The following is a 13,965-nucleotide window of genomic DNA, read 5'->3' as shown; positions in this document are numbered from 1 at the left end:
TGCTTGAGAGTTTCTCCCTCTGCCCTTCCCCACACTTGCACATGCTTGCTCTCTCTCTCTAAAATAAATGAAATCTTAAGAAAAAAAGAGGAGACCATTTTGTTCCATAGTACCATATGTACATTATGTTAAGGTCTTTACATTATTACTTCCTCAAAATAAACTTTTCCATTTCAGGTAATACAAATAAAGTCTCAGAGAGGTCATGTATATACAAGTCAGAGCAAAGATTTTGCTCCAAAGCCAGTATTCCTTCCATTTTCTGATAAGCCTTTCCTCAGCTTTCTGTAATTCACTTTTATATCACTCTTTACCAAGAAAACATCACCACTAGTCCCAAATAAGCAGAAATAAGACAGGACTGATATATTTAGCTTTATAATTTGATAGCGTTAATGAGTATACTTCAACTTCTGTTCTACGAGGCATTTTGAATCACATGAATTATAAAGAAGTAACGTAATTCATGTCCAGGGATTTTCAACTCTGTGGATCAATACTGTGGCTATAATCTAAAACAAACAAACAAACAAACAAACAAAAACCATAATTCAGATTAGAGAATGCAACTATATCATGCCCAAATCAAGTATGAGTAAGAGACACTGTATCAAAGGATACATTTCTTTTTCCACAGCTACACTGAACTTTGAGCAACTACAATTTTTTCCTACATAAAGCTATACGTACCTTAATTCCTCTGATAAAAAGGAAGTAGGAAGTCACCAATTGTGAGCTATGTTTGTATTTCTTATCCTACCATCAAAACTAAAAATGCCCATTTAAGCTTCAGGATAGTGGTGTCTCCACCACAAATACAAAATAGATCCTCCATTCCCCACTTTCAAAAGGCCAGGGATCCTGGTACAACTCTCACTTTAAGGTTATATTTCAGACCTTTGATCTAGTCACCATTTCAGATGTTTCACAGACAAGCATCAGCGGGCCTGATTACACTATGTTCCGAGCAGGGAAAATATTGTTAAATTGATCCCTGCAAAGCCCAAAAATATTTTTTCTTTTTAAACTATATTTGCTTTTAAAGTAGATGACAGGGATTATGAGAGGATAACACACTCTTATCTAGGTTGAAAGAAAAGCATTAAATAGAAATCATGAAACCTAAAGCCTCTAGCATGAGAAATGAGGTACCAAATTTTCCTTATAAGCCTATGTTAAGCAATTGGCAAGTTTTGTGATTTAAATATACACATAGCCAAAGTTCAATTCACACAAAACTTTTAAAACAGAATTTAAAAATTAAGCATATCTGAAACCTATTTAAAATATAAAGATTTCATGCTTTCAGGGCACAGCAGTTCACATTTAAAAACTGAAACATCTCTATGGTTATCATAACACTAAAGATATTCTCTGCTGCAGAATGTAGGCCTAACCATTATTACTATCTATCTTCCTCTCACACTAGATCACTTGTTAGTGAAATAAAACATGCCTAACGCACGGCCATTTTCTATAAAGTAGCTAGTTAGGATACTATATCATAAGGGGAAAAAAGAATTCAGGTAATTTTCAAAATTCTGCTCTAAATATATCCCAGATCCAAATTATTATCTTTTTTTTTAAAGATTTTATTTATTTATTCGTGAGACACACAGAAAAAGAGGGGCAGACACATACACAGAGGGATAGTGAGAAGCAGGCTCCATGTAGGGAGCCCGATGAGGGGATTCGATCCCAATACTCCAGGATCACACCCTGAGCCGAAGGCAGATGCGCATAACCACTGAGCCACCCAGGTATCCCTCAAGTTAATATCCTATATAATCTCTCTGGAAGGATGAGTCAATATGCCTTCATGTTCATAGAACAGAATGATTATATGACTTATGAACCAAACTGAGACACTTTTGAGCATAATAGGGTGCCCATGGCAAACTGGTACATGTCATTACCTCACCAAATGCCTATTTGAAAAAGGCAGTCTTCAGGAGGACCTTAACATCAAGTTTACCTAAGTGATAAAAACAGGCTGACATTAACTACTGTGTACCTCACTTTCATTACCTGTAAAATGGAATGAAAAAATCAAGTACTTCATACTTCACTGAGAAAAAACCAGAATAGTCACTGTGAGATATTAAATACTTTACAAATGTAATATGCTGAAGATATCACTCCTAATGAAAACTAGTTATCAGCCAGAAAGCTTTTGAGTTTTCCTTAAAAGCTGCTAAGGAGTCCAGAAACATTTGAAACTCTTTGAGGACTCATGAATATAGACAAAGTCTATTTTACATATACACTTATACACATATATTATACATCTATTATTTTTTATCAAATGAAAGGTTCTTCATCAAATATCCTATCTTTTTCCTCTTAAAATCTCCTACATAATTTAAAGAATTAAGATTTTAAAAATATATGTATCTTGGAAAAGAAAATCACATAGGAACTGCTGACAATAAAAGACATAGGTTAAGCTATTTTAAATAGAGACAATTCAATTACTATCTTGATTCAGAGCTAATAAAAGCACTAATTTCCTATGGAGTTCTCTGTATGAAATAGATGAGTAACTTCAGCAATGCAACTGTGGGTGGTTGCACCAGTACAATTCAACATTACAATAGTAATAGTAATGATATATATTAATGTGGCTAGATTATGTACCACATTGGGAGTATGTGGAGGTCAATATCAACCTCTATTGAAATACACCACTCACTCGCATAAGTGTTAATGGCAGTTCCAGCAAGCATTAATAACCTGAAAGCATGTTCCTTGAAGCAAGAAGCAGTACAATCTGTTTCATGTATATCCTATCATTGGCACCCATTATTATGATAGCCACTCAATGGGAACTCAGAAGTGCTTAACTAATTATTGTATTTATTTACACTGAATAAAATCAGAAATATGTACTTGGAGGAATTAAAATGCAAAGACATTAGAATTATAGGTAAATTCTTTTCTTTTCTTTTCTTTTTTTTTTTAATATTTTATTTACTTATTCATGAGAGACATACTCACACACACACAGAGGCAGAGACACAGGCAGAGGGAGAAGCAGGCTCCATGCAAGGAGCCTGACGTGGGACTCGATCCCGGCTCTCCAGGATCACACCCTGGGCTGCAGGCAGCACCAAACCGCTGCGCCTCAGGGGCTGCCCGGTAAATTCTTTTCTTTTAATGTTGTTCTAGTATCTTAATAATTAAAAGATGTGAAATATTAACATATTAACTTCACAAAAATACTCAATAAGAGTTACTATAATAATAATGACAATCTGCTAAGACTATTTACTATATATCAGCATTGTAAAGACTCATGTACAAACACAAAGCACATAAAATCTTTTTCTCTGGGAAGCTCATTCTATTGATCCTTCTCAATAAATTCATAGAATGTTTAATGAGTTAATACAGAGCTGTAGGTGAGCTTCTGGGAGTACTTTATCTTGGGGTCTCCTGAAAAGCTTTTTTATTATTAGGGGGATCATTCAGAAGACCTTTTGAGGGCCTTTCCATTTCAATGGCACTAGTGTTGACAACTGACCCTCAGATTCCATGCATGAATCCTGAGCTGACTTGTCTAGTATTTCAAAGAGAGAAAATTCTGTTAAGTCTGTCAAGGAATAGGCTTCATAAACAATGATCCTATACCTGGGAGAGGATGAGAACCAAGAAGCTTTTTAAGAATAAGAATTCCCAAACTGCAAATCAGATTACTAAATCAGATCTCCAGAGTTGAGATTCAGAAATCTAAATTTTTAAAAACTTGCAGGTAGACCTAATGATCCAAAAAAGACCAATACTGAAAATACAGAGTCTTCGATGTTCTAGATGTTTATTTTATAGAACTGATGGGCTGATAAGACAACTATGCTATTCACTTCTGAACGTGGAAGAAATTACACAAATAGGGCTTCAGATAAATACATCTACCAGCTAGTTTTAACATAAGGGTTTTTAAATAACACTGCATAAAAACGTTTCTAACTAAAAATTAATAAAACAATTAAAATCTATTTGAAGTAAACCTCATGGTTAATAGATTAAGATATCTTTATAAAAAGCTTCCCTAAAGAAGCATTATTCCGAGACAATAATTTTATGAAATTATTCACAGAAAACTACTAATTCATTACTGGAGGTATATGCTTTCCTTTCAGCAATCTTACAGATTTTAGAACTAGAAAACATTTTCTGAACAATTCAATCCCATGATTTCTGGATGAGGGAACAGAGGCCCAGAAAGGTTAATTTATTGAAGGTCATGTATACTTTGTAGCAGAGCCAGAACTAGATCCAAAGTCTTCTATAAGGTATTTTTCCTCAAACAAACAATAAAAACCTAAAGATTATCATTTTTCAAGATATTTACAGAAAGGTCCACAACTTCAGATTCAGAAGCTGAACTTAACTCTGCAGGATTGTGATCTAATTTTTGTTGTGCTTCTATGCTCATTTTCTAATTTGTCTACAAAAACTATATATTAATTAATAATGTAAGAAAGTTGAAAAAAATGAAATCTTACCATTTCATCTGGTGTTCCATGGCGATCAAACTGGTAAAATGACGCTACATGAGTGATGATCCACCAACTAAAACCTAATGGATCCCTGGGCTGGATTACAGGCACAGAAAGTCGTCTTCGGTCACTCGACTTTTCAAAGAGTGTTTTAAGTAGTTTATTCAACCAGTTCCAAAATGGCTACAGAAAGAGAGGTAGTATGATGCAATTAAATTATGAATATAACCTTTAGTTGGGATTTTTCTTCCACCTGTATAATTAAATATGCACACAAAAAGGAAAACATGTTCATAAAACTTAAATAATAATAAAAATAACCAAGTTAAGAATTAGAACCTAATTAGTACTTTACAAAGATCATACAAGTTCCACAATTACATCTTCTGCCATCCAGGAGTAGCCATTATCCTGACCTTCATAATAAATCATTCCTTTTTTTTTTTTTTTGTCACACAGGTATATAAGCCTAAATCATTCACTGTTTGACCTAATTCTATTCTTTCATAACTTGTTTCTTTTCCTCAACATTGTGTTTCTTTCTGAGACTCATCCACATTAATGAGTACACCCCTAGTTCATCAGAGCATTCTAATATATGACTATATGATAAACCATTTACCTGACTTACTAAAAACTCATCAAATATTCAACAATGGCAAGTTTTCTTCTAGGTATTTGTCCATTTCATAAACACATTCAAGTTCTCAACTTTTCAGGATATCTGCAAAATCTGAAGTCATGTTCCTTTTTAAATTTCTAGTATTGACTCTGTAATAATTTCAAGAAAAATTAGCCAATATTAGTAATCTTTCTGAAGAACCAACTTTTGATGATTCTGATCTTTTTCACTGATTTGATCATCTTTGTTATTTTCAATTTCACAAATTTGTGTTAGTTTTACTTGCTATCTTTTACTTTCTTTGGGTTTATTATGCAGGGACTTTTTTCTCCCTTTTTGTGTGAATTCTTACCTCATTATTTTTCAACGTTTTCCCACCCTAACATCTGTACTAAAGTTATAAATTTCCTTCTGTGTCTTTAGCTACAGTCCCAAAGCTTTAGCTAGTAGTATTTTAGTTATCATTTACTTTAAAATATTTTACAATTTCCATTATATACTCACCTATGGGTTAGAAAGGCATCTCAATATATCTAAGCATGCATGTCTCTCTTCCTGTAGTTCAATTTTTATTTTCTACATTTAATACTTTGTTCTTAGCCACATAAAAATGTGAATTTGCTTAACCTTCCTGATAAATTAAACCTTTTATCAATACAAAGTGACAATGCTCTTGGTGGTTTTAAAGTATAATTTTCTCCAATGTCAGCTTAATATATTACCTTTCCTTATATCTTTTTCCATCAATTCTGAACCCTTCTATATTATTTTAGAGTACCTCTTGAAAACTGCTTATATTGTTCTGACAGTGTATCTTTTAAATGAGCATTCAATGGTTCATCTGCAGTTAATGCAATAACTCATACATTTAGTACTAAATGTACCATCTTATTCTGTATTTGTTTATATACCTGTTTTTTCCACAAACACCTCTTTCTTAACTTCTTTTGGGTCAAATATTTCTTTTTTCCCCTTCTACTAGCTTATAAGTTAGTCTACTTTCTCTTCTTTCAGTGAATACCTTAGAAATAACAGCATACATTCAAATGTCTTAATAAGTTAACATTTACCTTAGCTCTTCTCTTAAACAAAATAAGGACCTTAAAATACTCTAATTCACTTATGCCCTATCCAATTTCTAGGCGAGTAATACCATGTACTTCAACTCTTTTTAATTCCATTAGATTAAAAAAAATTTACTACTTAAAAAAAGTTTACTTTATTGGAGCTTTATTCCTTCATACATTACACCACCTCCTTGCCTTCCCCAATTCAGTCATCATTCTTCAGGATTCCCTTCAATTCTGCCTCATTGACAGTAGCTTTATTTCTCCTCACTCTTGAAAGGTTTCGTTGGTAAAATTTAGGTTGACAACCACTTCGCTTTAATACAAGGAAGGTATCATTCCTACTGGCCTCCTTTGCTGTTGAGAAGCCAGCTTATGGTTTAACTGGCACCCTCTAGAAGGTAACATACTTTTCTGTCTAAATGCTTTTAGCTCTTCTCTTTGTCTTTCTTTGATGTTCCACAGTTTTGCTACAACGTATTTAAGTCTACTTTTCTTTTTTTATTCCTGGTAAATGGAAATGACCAGGTTTCTCAATGGGATAGCATTCATTAACATTGTAAAATTTTCTGCCATTTGCTCTGTTCCACTCTACTTCCTCTCCTTTGGGACTATTGTTAAAAGCGTATCAGATTTTCTCTGTATTCTCACATGCTGCATTTAGCTACCATGTCTCTTCTATTTCCTTTAATAGTTCTTTAGTTATTATCTTTCATGATCTTGACATTTTGGAGGATTACAGGCGAGTTATTTAGGTTTAATTGAGGTTTCTTTATAATTAGATTCACCGTATACATTTTTGGCAAGAATACCAAGGAAACATTTTTCTTCTTTCATTGCATCATACTGAAGATACATAATACCAATTTGTCCTATTATTGGTTAACTTTGATCCCAAGGTTAAGGTGGTATTCACCAGACTACACTGTAAAGTAACTGTTCCTCTTGTAATTGTTATTGTGTGGATACTTATCAACCTGTGCAAATACTATTTTTCATCATACTTTGTCAGCTACTGAGGATTCTTGCCTGAAACAATTACTAAGGAGGTTGCCAACTGATGATTTTCTAATTCCATCAACATCCTCATTTATTAAGAATTTCCCTTCTTTCCATTTATTCATTTATTTATATCAGTATGGACCCACAAGCTCATATTGTATAGATTACAATCCTTGGCTATCATTTAGTTTGTTTCTCAAAAAATCTCAGGTTTAGAGTGTGGAAGATCTTCATGTTGGCTCCTTTGCCCTTTTGATATGTCCTCATTGTTTTCCGAGTATGCCCTTAGTTTCTGGTACAGAATGTTCCACGCTCATTTTTTATTTTCCATATATCAGCCTGGAAGATCAAGTCATTTACCAAAGGAGCTTTGTTTCTTTTTACTGGAGGTTGGTAATTATAAGACCAAGACATTGCAGTTTCCTCATTGTTACTCAGATCATCATTTGTAGGTCCACCTAGTGGATAAGATAGGAAATGCATCTATGTACACACACATCTATCTAGTTCCAATTATTAAAAAACTTTATTTCATACTTATATCTCAAATTCCATTCCAAAACATCTTTCACTCTATCTTACCCTCTTTCCATAATTATAACTCAGTTTTCCAATAGGGGCAAAGCTGCTTTTAATTACCCATAATATATTAATTTGCTCAGTCCTAGAGTACAAATATTTAAAATTGCTAACCCAATTGTTAAAAATTGTTATATATAACACTGTAAGACAAATCTACAGATAAGAGTCCAAGATCTGAAGTTCATTATATTTTTTTTTTGTCTTTAGCCTTAGAGAAATTGTCAAAATAGTGCATTCCAAGTCATCTAGGTCAGTCCACCCATCACTCCTCCCTTGTGTTATTCACTTATAATACAGTTAGGTTCAAATGTTTCTCTTTATTTTCCATTAAATTCCTCTTCTGTACGCTGATTTATTTCTGGAGCATGTTAAAGATTAACATGGTTCTAAAGTCATAACACATTCAAATCCTTCTACTCCATTTGTCACTCACCAATCTTTGATTCCTACCCACCAATTTCAGTAGTTCCAGACTTTGCAGTATTACTGGGCACAACTAAGCATATGCATTTCCTATTTTCCCTACCTTCATACACAGAAGGTAGCATCCTATAAACATTCTTTTGCACTTTGCTTATTTAACAATAAATCCTGGAAATCAAACCATCATCAGTTCAGATATTTTATTCATCCTGTTGAACAGATACATAAAACTCCATGTGCTAACACAGCATGGTTTGTTTACTCTCCTGCGTATGGACAAGTAGGTAGTTATTAACATTGTGCTTTTACAAACAATGCAATAAAGGGCCTGAAGTATACGCATTTTTAAATTGCTGTATACTAAAGGTAAACTCTGAGAAGTACAATTGCTAGGGTCAAAGTTATAAAATCCTTGGCCCATTCATTTTGAAACTTTGGGTTGTCGCTTTTGGTATTGATGATATTTTTATTTCACAGAAAACTTTTGTAATAATCTTTTTAAAATGCTTAAAGGTGGTGACACATATAAATGTATACATACACATGGCAACTAAAATATAATTTGTACAGATCAGAAACTATTATATTGCACATGGTATAGCACAGGTTTCCACTACCTTATTTGTGGAACTTTGGGTAGTGCAAGTAAAATATACTTACGTCTGTTTCCCCAAAAGAGAAGTGAATTAATTTAGCTATTCCTTTTCTTTTTCTTTCTTAAACACGCATTTTCTTACATAATTATGTGGTAGGAAAAGAAACATGGGCTGTAGCATCAAATCTGCACTGGAAGCCCCAATTATCATATTCTAACTGTTATTTGAAAGTTTACTTAACCTCACACCCATTCTACTTGGGAGCACCTAAGAAGTATGACTCAAGGAATATTAATTTGCTTTCCTTCTCTGAAATTGAAGTCTAATTGATGTTTACTAGATAGAGTGTTGGGTTTTCAAGAAAACAGTCATACAGATAGATCTAGCAGAGCTTCATGTTTAGAATATCTCCTGGAACACAAATATGTCCTTGATGAAATTAGTTTCTGTTCTTGGAATTCCCACCTAATTTGGGGTGTATGTGAATTGCCAAATATTCTGAGTCTCTCTTAGGCTTCTCTAATTGCTTCTTACCATGTTCCCTTGGGAAGCATTATCCTGTTGGCTTTACAAAGGTCAACAGCACCCCACGCATCATTTGAAAATAACCTAAAAACCCTGAACATCCTCTACCCTTTCGATAATTTCCTTTGAACACAGACCAGGTTGGGGAAAATGTCTATTACTCATCAGGAAAACTCCAAATCCCACTCAATCTTCACCTCCTTCATTCTTGGGATGGGGTGGAAGAAGCCAAGGGGCAGATGGAATTAAATACTTCTGGAAGAACGTTAGTGTGCACGTGCACACAACATGACTTCTTTTAAAAACGAGTGCATTCCACAAGTCAGTGTTGCCACACTACAAAGTTTTAAAATCGTTGTAGAAGATAGAAAAAAACAAACAAACCCACAACAGCAGAAAAACCTCTGCTTTCTGCAGTCTGGAAAGCTTCTAAGAACAAGTCCTATGTTGAGCTTAGCCAGCTGTCAATGATCATGTCTTCTGTATCATTAACTCCCAGGTGGAGGAAGCAGAGAAGCTGCCCTGCTCTTCCTAAAATTTTCAATTGCGGGCAGCCCCGTGGCGCAGCGGTTGGGCGCCACCTGCAGCCTGGGGTGTAATCCTGGAGACCTAGGATCGAGTCCCACATCGGGCTCCCTGCATGGAGCCTGCTTCTCCTTTTGCCTGTGTCTCTGCCTCTCTCTCTCTCTGTGTGTCTATGAATAAATAAATAAAATCTTTAATAAAAAATAAAATTTTCAATTGCTTTTTCTGTTTTTCTTTCTTGGCTTATCCTCATCCATCTGGTTCTCCAAAGACACTGCATGTCAGATAGTCAGTACAAAGAGTAATTTTTAACTTGCTTCTTTGTTGTCTTACAAGAAAATTTTGTCGTTTTGTTTCCTTTTGGTTTGGTCACTTTTTCTTGGTCTTGAGCTCTCTATCAAGGGACTAAGCATCTCACAATTACAGTCCATATAATCTCTATGGAGTAAAAGATAGGATCTACATCACTTTTTTCTAAGCTGAGGGTGGCTCTGTTATATTACATTGTTTACTCACCCTGAAAGCTGGAAGTCCAAGATCAGGGGTCCATCATGGTGGAATCAGGGCCCTTTTCTAGATGGCAGACTTCTGGATGCATCCTCACAAAGAGGAAGGCTTTCTGAGTCTTTTTAAATGTTCCGCTATTTGCTTTTTTTATGATGTTTTTGAAGACTAGTGCAGGTCAAATTACTTTGTTCTTGTAAGTTATTTGGTCTTTTTGTCTAGAAAATTTGATGATCTCCTAAAGGACCTAAAGTCATTTTCTGTATTTCTGTGAAGTCAAATAGGTTTAGCAGGATATGTCTTGGGATGATTATCTGGAGCTAATCTTTGAAGTTATCTTGGTAGGCTCTTTCAATATGTAGAATTAGCTCTTTTTTTTCCTTGGATAATAATTTTGAATGTTTGCTATATCTTATTGCTCTGTTATCTTCTTTAGAGACTCCATTTATACATATAATGATTTCTTCTTTGCTTATCTTCTATTTCAGTTATTTTCTCTAATTCTTTATATTCCTCTCTTCATCTAATTTTTATTCCTTTGGTTGTGTTCTGTCCTTTCCATACCAGATTAAATTTTCAATTGAGTATATTCTTTTTGGGCACCTTGTCAATTAGTCAACTCTAAAATGATTTTTTTCTTTCATTTCTCTCCTGCATTCCATCTATTCTTTTCATTCACTTCTGGCTTTAGTCTACTTGTTTTTAACATCTGAATATTCTATTCAGGATGTTTTTGTCAGCCCCAAATGCTTGTCTGTTTAATCTAATCTAGAATGTTATTTTACAATTTCCTTCTGCTTCACAATTGTTTTTTTGGGGAAAGGGTTCATCAGCCAAAGTGTATCAACTGTTTCCTACTAGTAATTTTATAAAGACTTGTTTCAAAGTTTCTTTCTCCGTTCTTTCATTTAGTAGATCTGGACTACTTTAAAAGATTTCTAGTTTAGTGGAACCCTCTCTTGTCAATGTACCAAAGTCCCATTTCTTTCCTGGATTTCCTTTTTCTTTTTTGCTGGTGGTAGTGGTGGCAGAAGAATGGACGTGGAAGCTTTGATTTTGTTTCGTTTTTCTTTTGTTTTACAAGATCATTTCTCCTTTTATCTCCTTTTATTTCCTTTCATCAACCAATCACCAAGGGTAGCATTCCTTTTTTGCCTTTTTATTCTCCAAAAGGTCTTAAAAGACTGCCTCCTCATGTCATATATATATTTTCAGGTTCTATCCCATAGTCAGTTCTCTGACCTACAAGGAAACATTTTCAGTATTTTCACATCTCGCAATGGTTTTAGACCAATTCGAAGACTACTGTTAGTTCCCTTCTTCTTTCCTCTGAGCATTTATTCTCAGGCTGCCCTTGCTTGGTAGAAAGTTTTATGGTAGAGCTTTGGTGGTTTTTACTGTTAACTTACTGTTTTTATCATTCCCATCTTATAGTTATGCTATTCACGTGTGGGGTGTGTGTGTGTGTGTGTGTGTATAGTTTAATTGTTCTTGCTATTTTATATTTTGGGGGGGTTAGTTGAAAAGATATAGGTTTAAGTATCCACTCATTGTCCATGATTGCTCAGAAGTTATCAGCTTGAGATTTTTAGGACAGTCTAGGCAACACCAATTCAGGTTATAAAGTTGTATGAAGGCTGGCTTGCAATAACAAATATACTGAAGCAATTTTAAACAGCAAAGCATCAGAGTAAAAGGCAATTTTCCTTACAAATTTCATAATCTAGTTCATCCTTTTGGGGACCCAGATTTATGGGCAGTTAGTGTATCAGTAGGCTATGAACTTGGGTTAACTCTGACCTTTGTCCTCTATTTTCTTATAACGTATGAAAGCTAATGTTCAAGTTCATATAATGTACCAATTGGTTATAAGGTTATGGGGCAGCATTAGTGTTCAGCTGACCTGAGTTCCCACCTACATTTATTTAGTATTTGGCCTTCAGACTTCTCACTTTCTACAAGCTCACTGACACATGTAAATGCTTATTATATGATACCCAGCATGATTAGATTAGATTATTTTTTCAGCAGGAAGGTCAAAATGTCTTACTATCAGACACAGAAAATTCTAAAGTTGAATTCAAAAATAAAATAGACTTCAAAGCCTGTGTATAATATCAGCTATTTTACTTCCATTAAAAAAAAATAAATGATCTCAGATTTTCATTATTTTAAGACACATAAGCCTGGGTACTACATAAAATGAACACCAGATAAATCATTTAGGTTAAACAATACAGACTACTGTGCAAATTTCTACAGTATTGTTAAATTATGCCTACTTTTCTACTCTAGTAAAGACTAACAGCAACAAGTATGAACATGCCTACATTAACTATATGTAGTTTGTATGTTCAAGTCTGAAACTGGTAAAATAAGAACAATTGTAAAGAAATATACAATTCTTAAATAATGATAAGCTTTGCAGAAAATGGGAAAATTCATGTTTACCATGTCAGTGAGAGAAAACATCCTGGCAAATGATCAAAGGAAAAAAATCCTGAGACTGTAATGTTGTAATCTCACCAAAGAAAGCTGAACTCTACTGACAAACCAAAACGCAAAGAAGATATTTTTTCTTACTTAATAATAAAGATGTTAAATTTATACTTAAGTAAATTTACTGCTAATATAATAACCAAAAATATAGTACTTGTAAATTCGCAAAAATACATTTGTTATTAAAGAGATAGCACCACCCAAGCCCCATATTGTGGAAATCAGGAAATCATAAAATTTGTGAAAAATCAAGACTTTTTCATATAATATGAATCACTGTATCACTTCATAGTTAATTATTTGTACTATAAATATTTCTTTTTCTACTAATCCATAATACCTGAGATAAAATAAAGGCCCATTCTGAAGACTTGGCTCAAAATGAGGTGCAAGAAAATTTCTCATGTTCCCCTTTGCACATTTCTTCCTCCTTTCTTGAAATAATGCCATAAAATTCATTAATAAAAACCTATTTTATATCTCCCCAAATCTAAATCTGCACTATTTCTTAACTAAGTTGTTTTCTGGATTACTAGATCATACGAAAAATTTTAGCTTAAACGATTCTTGATAGAACAACAAAAACCATGAGAAAATAAGAGTCAAATCCTGCACTTCTAGAAGTTTCATATTATCGCTTTAGGGTTAAAAATGTAGTTAAGTATTTGGTACTCAGTGCTCTGTTTGTTGGTGGTGATTGTCTTATCATAAATAAGGAACTTTAACATTTTTCTTGAAGAAAATCACTGCAAAAATTCAATGTTAAGAGTAGGAATACTAACACATCAATTTTACAACTTACTTCTGAAAGAGACCATTTATTTCTGTGTTCTAGAAGATGAATAAGTAAAATCCATAATTCTTTAATGCACGAACATGAGCAGTGGTGACTTGCTAATGCTTCAGAAGGCCTAACCTGTGGAGAAGAACCAGAACGAGTTCTATACTAGGAGAATTTTACATGCTACATAACTCTCCAAATGTTTTAAAAGAAGGATTTAGATGACTTAAAACTGATGCTCAATTATATAAAATTGTTTACAAAAAATGTGCCATTCCATTAAATTTTAAAATAAATTCCCATTTGACTTTTTATTTTTTTAAAGTAGGCTCCACATCCA

At 33.8% G+C, this 13,965-nt stretch overlaps 1 protein-coding gene across 2 annotated transcripts in view; it reads right to left on the bottom strand.

The window, feature by feature from the left end:
• The window catches only part of MMS22L (MMS22 like, DNA repair protein), a 127,598-nt gene that overhangs the window by 100,880 nt on the left and 12,753 nt on the right, over nt 1-13,965 (bottom strand). For both annotated transcript variants that reach the window (XM_041767345.1, XM_041767352.1), the window contains exons 9-10: nt 13,647-13,760; nt 4,506-4,682 (exon numbers count right to left, since the gene is read on the bottom strand). In XM_041767345.1, the coding sequence (XP_041623279.1) occupies nt 4,506-4,682; nt 13,647-13,760 (291 nt within the window). The remainder of the gene's footprint in view (nt 1-4,505; nt 4,683-13,646; nt 13,761-13,965) is intronic.

This window comes from Vulpes lagopus, chromosome 1, assembly GCF_018345385.1.
Source record: "Vulpes lagopus strain Blue_001 chromosome 1, ASM1834538v1, whole genome shotgun sequence".
Taxonomy (NCBI): Eukaryota; Metazoa; Chordata; class Mammalia; order Carnivora; family Canidae; genus Vulpes; species Vulpes lagopus.
This window is presented reverse-complemented; position numbering and strand designations above follow the sequence as displayed.